Source organism: Moesziomyces antarcticus (assembly GCF_000747765.1).
Source record: "Moesziomyces antarcticus DNA, scaffold: scaffold_v10018, strain JCM 10317, whole genome shotgun sequence".
Lineage (NCBI taxonomy): Eukaryota > Fungi > Basidiomycota > Ustilaginomycetes > Ustilaginales > Ustilaginaceae > Moesziomyces > Moesziomyces antarcticus.
In genome coordinates this window covers 136094-149235 of record NW_014638992.1, presented here as the reverse complement: position 1 = coordinate 149235, position 13142 = coordinate 136094, and the positions used below count along the sequence as shown (strand labels likewise).

At 60.9% G+C, this 13142-nt stretch overlaps 5 protein-coding genes across 5 annotated transcripts; 2 read left to right on the top strand and 3 right to left on the bottom strand.

Moving 5' to 3' along the window:
• Positions 1-470: 470 nt before the first annotated feature.
• PAN0_018d5625 (bromodomain and PHD finger-containing protein 3) lies at positions 471-4067 on the top strand (the record flags this gene model as incomplete). Its single annotated transcript, XM_014798854.1, has 1 exon — positions 471-4067. The coding sequence occupies one exon, from the start codon at positions 471-473 to the stop codon at positions 4065-4067; it is 3597 nt and encodes a 1198-aa protein (XP_014654340.1).
• A 39-nt stretch (positions 4068-4106) lies between these two features.
• Positions 4107-5174, bottom strand: PAN0_018c5624 (uncharacterized protein; the record flags this gene model as incomplete). Its single annotated transcript, XM_014798853.1, has 1 exon — positions 4107-5174. One exon carries the CDS (start codon positions 5172-5174, stop codon positions 4107-4109), a length of 1068 nt encoding a protein of 355 aa, XP_014654339.1.
• A 301-nt stretch (positions 5175-5475) lies between these two features.
• PAN0_018d5623 (histidyl-tRNA synthetase) lies at positions 5476-7338 on the top strand (the record flags this gene model as incomplete). The annotated part of the gene is made up of 1 exon (XM_014798852.1): positions 5476-7338. One exon carries the CDS (start codon positions 5476-5478, stop codon positions 7336-7338), a length of 1863 nt encoding a protein of 620 aa, XP_014654338.1.
• A 252-nt stretch (positions 7339-7590) lies between these two features.
• Positions 7591-8037, bottom strand: PAN0_018c5622 (NEDD8 precursor; the record flags this gene model as incomplete). Its single annotated transcript, XM_014798851.1, has 4 exons — positions 7591-7620; positions 7685-7739; positions 7815-7929; positions 8004-8037. 4 exons carry the CDS (start codon positions 8035-8037, stop codon positions 7591-7593), a joined length of 234 nt encoding a protein of 77 aa, XP_014654337.1.
• A 637-nt stretch (positions 8038-8674) lies between these two features.
• On the bottom strand, positions 8675-10728 carry PAN0_018c5621 (high mobility group box; the record flags this gene model as incomplete). The annotated part of the gene is made up of 2 exons (XM_014798850.1): positions 8675-10564; positions 10648-10728. The coding sequence occupies 2 exons, from the start codon at positions 10726-10728 to the stop codon at positions 8675-8677; spliced, it is 1971 nt and encodes a 656-aa protein (XP_014654336.1).
• Positions 10729-13142: the final 2414 nt, after the last annotated feature.

Genomic DNA, 13142 nt, shown 5'->3' with positions numbered 1-13142 from the left:
AGCGAGATTTCGATCTTTGAAATTGTAGGAGATCAGCGATGTAACACTCCGAACAAAATTCCCACGCGTAAGGGTCCATGCTTTGGCCAGCTTCGACGCGTTGTGAAGCGGCCTCGTCAAAGTGGAGCCCTTCCTCTCCAACCTCATCTCATCATCCTTCCCTTCAGCACCTGCTCAGCCGCACTTCACGGCGCTCATCGCTTCGACGTTCCTCAACAGCTGTTCGATTCGAAGCACCGACGCAGCGAGACAGTCACCCACACCGCTTACGGCCACCCGCATTCAGTCGCGACAGCGCCTCCTTGGCTCCCACGCGTTCATAGCCGACACCGCGCGCATGCTGTCAACATAGTCGGCGCGCTCCAATAGCGATGCGAATCTAGCCTCCGCCCTTCACTCATTCCACGCACAGTGCGAGCGAGCTAGCAGGTCTTCACTGGCGGCGCTTCGGCTTAGCTCAGCTCGCCGTCATGCCGGGCATCCCATCACAGCCCAACAACATCCCGCTCGCCTCGTCTCTACCCAAGGTCAGCTTCCGAAAGATCCCGCCAGACGAGTCGCTGCTCTTCCACATCCCACCAGGCATCATCGACCCCCACGCGCTTCCTTTTGGCTACAATGACGGCGCAGAATACGTCAAGCCTCACCACTACATTCGCTATGTCGAGCCTGCCGAGGGCGACCTCAAGAGGCAGGTCGAATACGACATGGACGAGCAGGACCAGGAATGGCTCGATGCACTCAACCAAGAGCGTCGCAAGGACGGCCTCGACACCATCTCCTACGAGACTTTCGAGATCATCCTCGACCAGCTCGAGAAGGAGTGGTTCGACCTCATGACACGCGTCCCGCCCAAAGTGCGTCCAGGCGCTGCAGCCGCCGACGCCGCAGCAGGAACACACGACGACGACGCAGACTCCGAGGGAGGCGAGGACAGCAAGTGCGCCATCTGCGACGACGGCGAAGCCGAAAACTCAAACGCCATCGTATTCTGCGACGGCTGCAACCTCGCCGTCCATCAGGACTGCTACGGCATCCCATACATCCCCGAGGGCCAGTGGCTCTGTCGCAAGTGCACCGTCTCCCCCGACCGCGCCGTATCCTGCCTCCTCTGCCCGCACGAGGGCGGCGCCTTCAAGCAGACCACCACGGGCAAGTGGGCCCATCTCCTCTGCGCCATGTGGGTGCCCGAAACCGGCGTCAGCAACCCCGTCTACATGGAACCCATCGACAGCGTCGAACGCATCCCAAAGGCAAGGTGGAAGCTCCAGTGCTACCTCTGCAGGCACAGGATGGGCGCCTGCATCCAGTGCGACAATCGCTCCTGCTTCACCGCCTTCCACGTCACCTGCGCGCGCAAAGCGGGCCTCCTCTTCCGCACCGAACGCACCCGCGTCTCGCGCCACCTCTACGACGACTCGGACGACAGCGACGAAGACGGCTCCGAAGTGCTGCGCGCATGCTGCCACCGCCACATGCCCCTTCAGATGCGTCACCAGCTCAAGATCGACTTTGGCCGCCAAGGCGCTGCGGACGACGACCGTCCAGATACGCCTCACCGTGCGTCTCCCTTTGCTGCCTCTCGCACCCGCGAGCAGTCGGTCGAGTCCGGCGTGGGTGCACCCCTCATCTCTGTCAGTCGCCGCAGCTCGATCGTCGGCGGCTCGGACAACCGCGCATCCACAAGCGAGCCTCGCAACTCGTCCAAGTCCGCCCGCGCCTACAAGAAGAGCTTCAAGGTAGGGCCGCCGCTCGTGCCCGCCTACATTGCCAACCGCGTGCTCGAGTACATGTCCAAGATCCACCTGCGCAAGAAGGCCACGGCGGTCCAGCTCATCGCGCGCTACTGGTCGCTCAAGCGCGAAGCTCGTCGTGGCGCACCGCTTCTCAAGCGTCTCCACCTCGAACCGTGGACAGCCTCGTCGCAGAACAAGGAACAGACCGATGCGCAAAAGATTAAAAAGCTCCACTTTCTTCGCAGCGTGCGCGAGGACCTCGAACGCGTGCGCATGCTCGTCGAACAGGTGCGCAAGCGCGAGAGGGAAAAACTGCGCCAGGCACACGAGATCCGCGACTCGCTCGTCGAACCCGTCCTCTTTCCCTTCCACGCAGACCTGCGCGCCGCCGTGGCCAAGTTTGAGGCCGTCGACAGGCACGGCTTCTTTGCACTGCCCGTCTCCAAGCTCGACGTGCCGGACTACTACGAGATTGTCAAGGAGCCCATGGACTGGGCCGCCATCAAGCAAAAGATCGCCAACATAGAGTACGAGTGCGTGGAAGAGATGCGCACAGACGTGCTCAAGATCACCACCAACGCCATGACGTACAACAAGCCAGATACCCCCTACCACAAGGCCGCCACCAAGATTCTCAAGATGATACCCGACGTGTTCGACGAGCTCGCCAACATCGAATCGTCCCACCTCCGATTCCACCAGCAGCGTCTGCAGCAAGAACAGGCAGGAACGGAGGACGGCACCCTGGCGGCAACTGCCCCGCAAATCGATGCCGAGACGCGTCGCCATCTGCTCGAATTGGGCATCGAACCGCCCTCCGTGATTCTATCGTTGCTGCGCGACTATGCCGAGATGGACGACGAGGAGCAGGCAGAGCTCAGACAGCAGGCGTACGGCTCGATTCCAGTGCCTGCGCCTGTGGTCAAACAAGAGCACGATGATGCGCGCGCAGAGTTAACGGATGCCGCTATAATTCCGCCGGTGGCCAACTTGGTGCAAGACTTTGTGCAGCAGATCTACGTATCTCCGCCGCCGCCCCCGTCTGCAGAGCCTACGACGTCTTCCGCCGAGGCAGGCGAGGCGTCAGCCAGCAAGACGAAGTCTGGGGCTTCGTCGCGCAATACAGCGGCGTCAAAGCCGGAACGGAAGCGAAAGACTTCGGACACGCCTGCCGCGCCTGTTGCAGAGAGGCGCAGCACGCGTCGAGCCCCAGCCGCCGACGAGATTGCCGGCGCAGAAGCGAGCGCACCTGCTGCACCACCCTCGGCCTCGGGACGCAAGCTGCGGCAGCGCGCACAGAGTGGTGGCTCGGCTGCATCCCCGGATCCATCTGCCGAGGCTGCAGCAACGGCAACGGCCATGGGCAAGACGCAGTCGCAGACCTCGGCCAAGTCCAAAGACGGCGTACAGGTGCAGGAGGATGTGGGCGCACACGACTCGTTCCTGCTCTTCAACACTGGCTGGGTGTTACCGGAGGGCTCCAAGCGGCACCGTGCGGGGGCGGCGCGACCGGAGATGATTGGTCAGCGACCACGCAAGATCTCGGCGCCCGAGTCGCCGAGTGCGGCCGCACCGAGCGCTTTGCCAGACGGCGGGTCGGGGAGTACGCCGCAACGACCTCGGTCGCGCACGGTGCCGTCGTCCCACCCGCAACCGGGACACGTTGCAGCCATCAAGACCAAGCCACACGGCAGACAGCGCAATGCTGCGGGCAAGAAGGTAGAGGCCGAGGATGTGGCAGCGGGAGAAGGTGGACCGGCTGCGAGTTCGCCGCTGACTTCCGACGACGAGGCGCCGGACGAAGCTGCCACCTCAGCGCCGGAGGGTGGGAACGAACGAAGGTCCAAACGCACTCGACAGGAAGAAACAACTGCAGCAAAGGAGGATGCGAGTGGGTCGACCCGACGCAGCACGCGTGCGGGCGATGCATCCGCTGAACGATCGGCGTCTCCGCCACGTAAGCGTCTTCGAGGTGGTGCGGCAAGGAGCACTTCACCCGTGCGCGACTATTCGTCCACCTCGCTGCCCGAGAACGGCGCCAAGGTGTGGGCCAAGATCGAGACGTTCCCACACTTTCCGGCTGTTGTCGTTACGGACGAGCGGCAGATTCCGGCAAGTGTGCTGCGCAATCGACCCGACACACCGCACACTGTGGCCGTCGAGTTCTACGGCCGTCCACGAAGCTGGGGCTGGGTAGCACCGTCCAAACTCGCGCCTCTGGTGTTTGACGAAGCCGATGCCGCGAGGTTCTTCAAAATGGCCGCGCGCAAAGGCCAGTTGAACAAAGTCAAAGAAGCCTATGACGAAGCATTCACACGGTCCAAACGCTGATTCCCCAGTCAATGACATCTGATGCGAAAAAGGAAGAGTTTAGGTGAGGCGGATGAGGAGAAACATGAGCATCCAACTGACCATGACGATGAGGATGGCCGAGAGCGTAAACCAGCCCATGCTGCGGGCTTTCTTCGAGTAGACACCCAGACGGCCGCGCGTGCGTGTCATGAGGTCCAGGTTTTGACCCAGGTCCGTACCGGCCTTTTCGAGCAGCACACGGTCGCGTTCGAGCGCATCGGCAAACGCGAGCGAGTTGGTCTTGAGCACCGACGCCATTCGCAGCAGCTCGGACGAGAGCGCCTCGTGCGTCGCCCGGTCTGACTGGAGGATCGTCTCGCTAGCCTCCGGTGCCCCCGCCGTCCCGGTCGTCCCAGTTGTCGCAGTTGTCGCAGCGGCAGACGCTTCGCCTCGCGACTTCAGCCCACGATCGTACTCGGACAAATCATCATCGTCGTCGTCGTCGTCCTTTCGAATGCCCCCTAGCGCCACAGCGGGCTCGGATGGCGCAGCTGCGTGGATCTCGGGATCCGTAAGCACCGACTCGGCGTCCGACTCTTCGTCTTCTAGCGACGACGTGGTCGAAGCATCGTCTTCAATCCCAGCAAGAGCTTGCTGTTTCCATCCCTCGTAGTCCGTACGCTGTGCGTTGCTCGTCAATTTACCCGCCGGCTCGACTGCCGAGATGGGCTGGAGCGGGGCAGTGAACGGCCCGCTGGCCTGCGTCGTACCAGACACACTGAGCACGCTGAGCATTGACTCGGCAATCGCCACGTTCTGCCGCGTGCGTGCGAGCGCATCGGCGGCTCTGCGGTCCGAGTTGGCTCGGCCCAGCTGGGCGGACAGATCACGCAGGTTGCTGAGCAGCGATACGGTGGTCCAGAACAGCTGCGGATCGTCGGTACCAGCGAATTCGTGCTCGGCGAGCCGCGCGTGTAGCTCGTCGGTTCGGCGGTTCAGGAGCGTGGCTTGGCGCAGCAGCTCGTCGAGGTCGGAGGGAGCGGTCTTGCTGCTGCCAGCATCGCTGCGAGTGGTGGACAGCTGCGAGAGGTACTGCTGAAAGTGCTGCCGGGCGTGCGCCGACATGGGTACGTCAGTCAGCGACATGGTTGAGATCGGCGGTGGTGGGTGTGAGGGAATGAACGAAGGCAGAGCTGGACGCCATCGAGAGGAGCTGCTCAGCACGGACCCTTCGGAAATGCGCAGCAGTGTTAGACCGTATCTGTTCTTTGTCACGTGGCTTCGCAGGAAGAAGGCATTCCGCAAGTGTGACTCTTCGGCTAAGGATCAAAAAATGGAGGAATGGGCCCTCTTATCCCGATTGCCTTCTTGATCCTCCTCCTCATCCTCTCTCTTCCAACGCAACGTAGGATCAGCGCATCGACTCAGCCAGGCGCCGCTCCTGTTCATGTCACTGCTGCGCTCCTGCATCCGTCCAGCTCTTCGAACCCAGTCTCTGGCTTCTGCATCGCGCTGCTTCACCAACAAGCAGGTGCCTCCCGAACAGCTTCTCAAATACCTGCGCTCCGGCTCGCCAACCATGTCTGACGCCGACAAGAAGATCGCCTCGCTCCAGGCCGCACGCGCCGAGCAGGACGACAAGGTCCAGCAGCTGCGCGCCGCCAACACCGAGCCCGCCACGCTCAAGGCCGAGATCGGCAAGCTCAAGAAGCTCGAGGCGCAACTCGCCCAGCTCGGCATCGGCGCCAAGGCCGGCTCGTCCAAGCAGGAGGTCAAGTTCACCCTCAAGACGCCCAAGGGCACGCGTGACTGGGAGCCGCTCGCCATGTCGCTGCGCAAGCGCATCTTCTCCACCATCGAAGACGTCTTCTCCGCCCACGGCGCAGTCACCATCGACACGCCCGTCTTCGAGCTCAAGGAGATCCTCTCGGGCAAGTACGGCGAGGACTCCAAGCTCATCTACGATCTTCAGGACCAGGGTGGCGAGCTGTGCTCGTTGCGCTACGATCTCACCGTGCCCTTTGCGCGCTTCGTCGCCATGAACCCCTCCGAGCACGGCAACATCAAGCGCTACCACATCGCCAAGGTCTACCGCCGCGACCAGCCCGCCATGTCTAAGGGCCGCTTCCGCGAGTTCTACCAGTGCGACATCGACATCGCCGGCGTCTACGACCCCATGGTGCCCGACTCCGAGGTGCTCTGCATCCTCGTCGAGGCACTCGACGCCCTCGGCATCGAGGGCTTCACCATCAAGATCAACCACCGCAAGATCCTCGACGGCATCTTTGACATCTGCGGCGTCCCCGCCGACAAGATCCGCACCATCAGCTCCGCCGTCGACAAACTCGACAAGTCGCCCTGGTCCGAAGTCAAGCGCGAGATGACCGTCGACAAGGGCCTCGCCGAAGACGTCGCCGACCGCATCGGCGAGTACGTCAAGCTCAAGGGCGGTCGCGACCTGCTCGAAAAGCTCAAGGCAGACGCAACCATGTCTGGCCACGCCATCGCCTCGCAGGGTGTCAAGGATATGGAGCTCCTCTTCGACTACCTCGACGTCTACGGCATCTCGGACCGAATGAGCTTTGACCTCAGCCTTGCTAGAGGCCTCGACTACTACACTGGCCTCATCTACGAGGCGGTCACTGCCGCCTCGGCTCCGCCTGGCTTCAGCGGTGAAGCAGCAGCGCAGGACAAGGCGCCCGAGAAGAAGTCCAAGAAGAAGAAGTCGGCAGATGGCGAGGAGGAGGTGGACGAGTCCACGGTCGGTGTTGGCTCCATCGCTGCCGGTGGACGATACGACAACTTGGTGGGCATGTTTTCGGGCTCCAAGAAGCCGGATGCGGTTCCGTGCGTCGGCGTGTCGATTGGCGTCGAGCGCGTCTTTGCCATCATGATGCAGAGGTTGCGCGAGAAGGAGGCGCGTGGCGAGCGCACCAGTGTGCGATCGAAAGAAGTCGACGTCTACGTCATGTCTGTCGGCGAGGGACTGCTCAAGGAGCGCATGCAGGTGGCCAAGATGCTCTGGGACGCCGGCATCAAGGCGGAGTTCATGCACAAGGCCAAGCCCAAGCTGCCGCAGCAGTTCGGCGTCGTCGACAAGGAGGGCATCCCCTTTGCCGTCATCCTGGCACCCAACGAGTGGAACGCAGACGCGAGACAGGTGCGCGTAAAGCAGCAGAAGGGCAAGGACTCCGACGAGGGCCAGGGTCAGGGAGAGATCGTAAACCTCGACCAGCTCATCAAGCACCTCAAGTCGCTCGGCGCCGGAAGTGGCAGCGTCGCCCTCGCCGACCGACAGAGCATCATCTAGATTCACCGTACCCTGTCCATCCTCGTTGCTAAGCGCAGAAGTTGCACTGTCCAAATGTGTGGTCTGAGTGGTTCCGTGACCGTGTATTGATGCCGACCCCGACGTCGTAGGCTGTTCACTCGCTCGCTCGCTGTTGATTGTTCATGCAGCAGTGGACACGTCGGGCAGTGTCTAGTCGGATCGCAATGGCAGGACGCACTTTGAGCTGGATTAATAGTACATGACTGTAAGACCTGGAGGCTTCGCGTTGGATTACTGGCCGCCACGGAGCGCGAGGACGAGCTGTGTGCGTGCACCAAATCCGATCAGTATCCGCCTCGCTCTACAGCCACTGCAGTCAACTTACATGGAGCACGCTACCGCCTTCGACGCCAAAGTCCTTAGCTGTCTTCTCGTCGTGCCTGAACCACGTCAAATCACCAAGCGGATCAGCACATGCTTTTTCGCGCCCGTGCTGGAACTGTGATGGAGCTTACATCTGCTTTCCGCCAAAGATGAGACGCTGCTGTGCTGGTGGGATGCCCTCCTTCTCCTCGACACGCTCCTTGATGCGCTGGATCTTGTCCGTCTGCTCGATATCCAGCTCGATCTCTGTCCCGCGTCCCAATCCAAGCTCGGTCAGTATCATCCGACGGAAGACATTGCAGCTGTGAAAGTTCACCTACCCTTGCCAGTAAGTGTCTTCACTTTGATCAACATGGTGACGGTATATCCTTGGTCTGATCCGAATGAGTCCGTGTGCAGATGGTGTGTGCAAGCCAGAGAGAGCCGGGAGCAGATGCCGAGTCGAAGCCAAAGGTTGGTGGAGAGGGTGTGAGATGTGCAAAAGGCTCAAGTGCCGCACTGGCCTTTCCGCCTTTCGCGCGTTCATGTGGAGCAGGACAGCCCAAAACTTAACAATGCCAAAAATCGCTTGAGTTGAGCGGCCTAACAGTTTGCTTTTTTTCAGCTGTGCCCGAATTCGCCGAGCATCGAAGATTTCGGCAGGCGCTGGTGCGCCTTCGAGATGAAGATCAGCCTTGGCTCACACACACGTCGCCATGCGAAGCCATGCAACTCCGCCCGCCTAAGCGCCGACTGCGCCACGGATCGCTGTTTCCGCAACGACAAGAATCGCTCTCCCCGCCTTAACATCACCACCACACCCTCCCAGGTATAACACATGGAGCTGCACTCCAAATGAGCGCACCGGGGTGCAAGCCACGCCAGTGAACAGGCGATGAAGGTCATCGTGTAGGATTAGACGGGATGCAATGCTTTTACAACGGAACTGGTAATGAATCTCTCGATTAGCGGCAGACTCGAGCTGAAGCTTGTGTTTAGAGGCGTCCACGGCTCAATCGTTTTGCAGGCGCGAGTGAGGGTCCAGTGATTCTTGAAGGTTGCGCGCGTTCGCTCCGGGCGCAGGCAGGCCGCTGGGGACCTCGGTTCTGGCATCGCCAAACGTTGGGCCAAAGCGAGCCGTGTCGTTGACCAGGGGAGATGCTCGGAAGCCCGAGTCGGCCCCGCTGTAGCCTGCCCCGCCACTGGGGCCAGTGAGGCCTGCCAGGCTGAGATCGCTGTTGAGGCCGTCCATGGCGTGCGACAGGTGCTGCGAAGGAATCGAGGGCCGCTGGATCGGCGACAGCGACATCAAGGACGCACTGCCACCTGCAGACGGTGCTACCAAAGACGAAGACGTCCCAACCCGCTGTCCGGCCATCCCAGCATAAGTGCCCGCTCCACCTCGAAGTCCATCCAGATAGCTGCTGGTGGACGAGCCGCCTACACACTCCGAGTCGGGCCAGGGGCTGCCGGCGTACGTGGCCGAAGAGGCCTGGTTCTCGCCGAATACGTCGGACGATCGAGAGCCTTCGTGGCGCATCAGACCGAGTCGATCGCCGTACGGATGCATGCGTGCGCCCATGTACGACGGCATCGATGTACCCTCGGATCCAGAAGCAGCTCCGCTGACCGATCGCCCGTAATGCATGTTCGCTTGGAGGTCTCCGCGCTCCTTGCCCGAGCCATACGTGCCCCTGCGCGGCCCTATCTCGCCGCCTTCTGGAGCTTGGTGCATGCCCGATTCGCCCGCATACGCCATCGAACGCTTCCAGTCAGCCGAGCTTCGCCTCGTGTCGAGTGGGTCAGGGGAGTGGGAGAAGTTGGAGCCCGCCTTCTTGTCCGAGCCCGAACGACCTTGATATGCAGACAACGACGAAGAGCCCGGCTCCTTCTTGATATCGCCGCTCTCGGATGCTGCCTTGTCGTTGCCTTGCTGCTGCTGGCTAGATCCGGCTGCGTTCGCCTTGGTGGTCTTGGCCTTCTTCTTGGGCCGATAGCGGTAGGTGGGATACATCCTCTGATGCGCCAGCTTCTTCTCGTCGGCGAGCGCCTCGAACCTCTGCTTGACCGAGTCGGTTTCGTTCTGCCACATGCGCGAGATGATGCGCGAGATCTCGGCCTGCGACTTTGGCTTTTCTGACGAGCCAGCCTGCGAATGCGCATCGCGCTTCTTCTGCAGCTCGCGGAACTTCTGCGACCGATACAGGATCCACGCATTCGGCGGTCGCGGTGTGTGCGGTTCGGGGGCCGGCGCGTGAGCCAAAGGCTTCCGCTCGGCATCGAGCGAGCCATACGCATGATGGGCGTGCTGAGACGGGTGCCCATGCGCGCCGTGCGCTGCAAAGCCAAGGTGCATTCCCGCACTGTGCGCGCCATGCGGCTCGCCGGGCATCGGCATGGACATGTGAGGCTCCGAGATGTGTCGGCCATGAAGAGGATGGTGCGGATGATGCTGATGGTGGTGAGGATACGGATGAGCGTGGTGATTGTCGTGCAGAGACGACTTGCCCATGTAAGGGCTCGGCTGTTCGTGCTGAGCGTATCCTGCATGCTCGTGCGGCAGGAAGCTGTTATAGTGATTCGGCGATAGCGAATCATGCAGGCTCGAGGTGTGCAAGTTGAGCGACGACTGGGTGTGGGTGTTGTTGCGCAGAGCACCTGTGTGATCGTACGACGACGAAGAGGCTGCCAGCAGCGGCGAGCCATCGATGTAGCCTGCTGTCGGTCTACCCGAGCCTCCCGAAGGCATGCCTGCCGAAGCTAGCTCATCATAGCTGTGACGGCCATGACTGAGTGCATCGTCATAGTACTGACCAGATCGCGACGGCCCTGGTCCCAGGCCAAACCCCGATTGTGCCATGCCAGTGAGAGGCGGAACACCGCTTTTCGGAAGACCGGCAAGCTAATGGTCGTCAAAGATGACCGCAAAGACGAGAGGGTCGTAAAGGAAGGAAGAGAAAGGGAGAGACAAATGGGAAAAAGTACATCGAGCGTGAACAAAGGTGCGAAGAAAGAGGAGTCAGTCTTTGCAGTTCGGATCTGTTTAAGCTGTACGGATCTGTCCATGCGGGGTCGGATGCAGATGCAGTGCGAGGCAGTGACCTCCCAGCCCTCGAGGCAGCAGACGCGCTGGCCGCCCGACACAATGCGCAGAAGAGCCCCGCCACATTGCCAGAAGCTTTGTACGCAGCAACCATGCAGAAGGCTGCCGTCCATTCATAAGGCCGTCGGTGACCACAGGGTTGCTGGACAATAGAGCGCCTCATTTCGGGAAGCGTCGATAAGAGCTTTAGTCGTCGTGAACAATGGCGGCGCACACTTACAGATTCAAATGCGTGGGCGAAAGAGCGGTATGATTCCAAGGATCCGTTCTTGCTCCTGTGGTCCGAGTGTTCCGAGCCATATGCGCAACGCCAAGGACAAACCGAACGATGCAGGCAGGAAGGGGGCGCAAAAGAACGAACAATGGGTGAGTCTTCTGATATCGCTACGTCCGTGCCTACTCGGAGTCGGCAAGGCAGCAGATGGACAAATGAAAGAGGCCGCGACTGAGGTCGCGTGGTGCGCAGCGCCGTCGACCTATGGAGGCTCGCCCTCGCTCCATCGGAAAAGATTGCAGCATCTCTCCATGCTCTGCACCTCAGAATCCACCACTCTCGTAAATGGCGACGTGAGAGCGATGCATGTCTCCCTGCGCCCACCGACCGAATCTCTGGGCGGATATGATGCCCGTCAAGGGGCTAGATGAAGTGGGCCGACCCCTGCCGCACCCACTCGACGCCTCTTAATCCGAACGAAACAAAGAAACGGCGGGACTCGGAGGTGGCAAGAAACTTACGACAATGGTCTCGAAATGACTTCCATGGCAGCCTGGCGCTTGAAATGGATTATCATATCTCAGGGGCCGACGCACCCGGGTGGAACAATTGCTGCAAAGGCGTGCGCTGGCGAGATGGGGTGAGCTGCGGTGGCCAAACCGAGCACTCGGTGAGAGCAAATGAACGCCGTGCAACGCCGAGCTGAGGCTGACGCAACGGAGTGGGTGATGATGAGGTTCGAATGCAAGGTGGGCGCCTAGAATGATGCGAGGCACGAAAGGTGGGGTTGGTACGGTGGGCGGTGGTCCGAAAAGAAGGAAAGTTAAGCTGCAGCAAAGAGAATGGCCCTGCAATCCGGCCCGTGCTGAGGGACGTTTTGCTACCAGCGCCGCGAGTGGGGAATGGGCGGTTGAGCGGGCAGCTTGTCCGCAGACACAAGTAAGGACGCAGGAGATGAAGCTATCAAAGATGAACGGAAGCAACAGAGGTCGGACGAAGAGGGGCGGCGGCTTATGAAGGTGGAAAGGAACCTCGTGGGAAGCGATCTTCGAAGGTGAGCGTGGTTGGATGAGTGAGTTGGTCGAGAGGATGCGCAAGGACGGATCGAGCGACCAGTGCGACTAAGTTACAGTGATCATGGCGCATCTGCGGACCAGATGCACGCGTGTCAAACACGACGGGGTGCACGGAAGCAGACGATCTCGCAGCCCAAGGCAGAGCGAAACCATGGATGGGGAGAATCTGGGTGGCGAGTGGTCTTTTCGAGTTCCCTTTCAGGGTCTCTCTCCGCAGGATTCGACGGGAAGGGAAAGAGCCTGCTTGGCGAGACCCAGAGCATGGATCCCGGCAACGGCGTGCTTCCGGGCACAGCGGCGAATGCGGGCGCGCACGAGCAGAAGCCCCAGGAACTTCGCGGCTCGCCCGTCTTGAGGTCAGACAGCTCAGTTTACGAGACTCGAATCGCTCAAGCTGCACTGACATGGAGCTGATGATCAGAGGCGGAACACGAGGGTGAGTGATGCCGTCGAGTTTTGCGGTTCGCGGTTAATGCGGAAAACAGACGACAAAAGAAAGATGTTGGGACGAGGTAGGGTGCAGGAAGTCCTCGGAGTGCCGCGACCAAGCGTCGGAGCCAAATACAGCCTGCGCGGCTACGAGGCAGGAGCATTTTGGACGAGTCAAGCCTGTCCCGGGCGCATGGGCGGAGTGCGGGAACCCAACCAGGAAACAGGCGGGGCGGGTCGAGTTGAGTAGTGGAATGACAGGTCGATCTCGTAGATGCGCTCGCACGCCCAGTCTCGCCGCAGGGAGGAGCTGTGCGCTGGTGCTTGCGGGATCACGGTGCTCCAGCAGCACATGGGCACCACGAGCCGCAAAAGCGGATGAACCAAAGGAGGGGTAAAGAGCAGCAGCAGCAGCACCAGTGAAATTCCGCGAATCGGCTGCAAAGTCTGGGTCTACAGCTGGCGTGTCTTGCAGCCGGACACCGGGTTGGCATTGAGCCGAGTACGCCTAAAACGATCCAGTCGCCCCCAGGACCACCATGCGCACGCCGGCGCTCTAGAATTCGTTGCACGTGCTGCTTAGACGCACGAGGGCCAGGGGTGAGTCGACGTTGCACAATTCGGAGGACATCAAGGTATCGGCATACGAGTGGGCCGG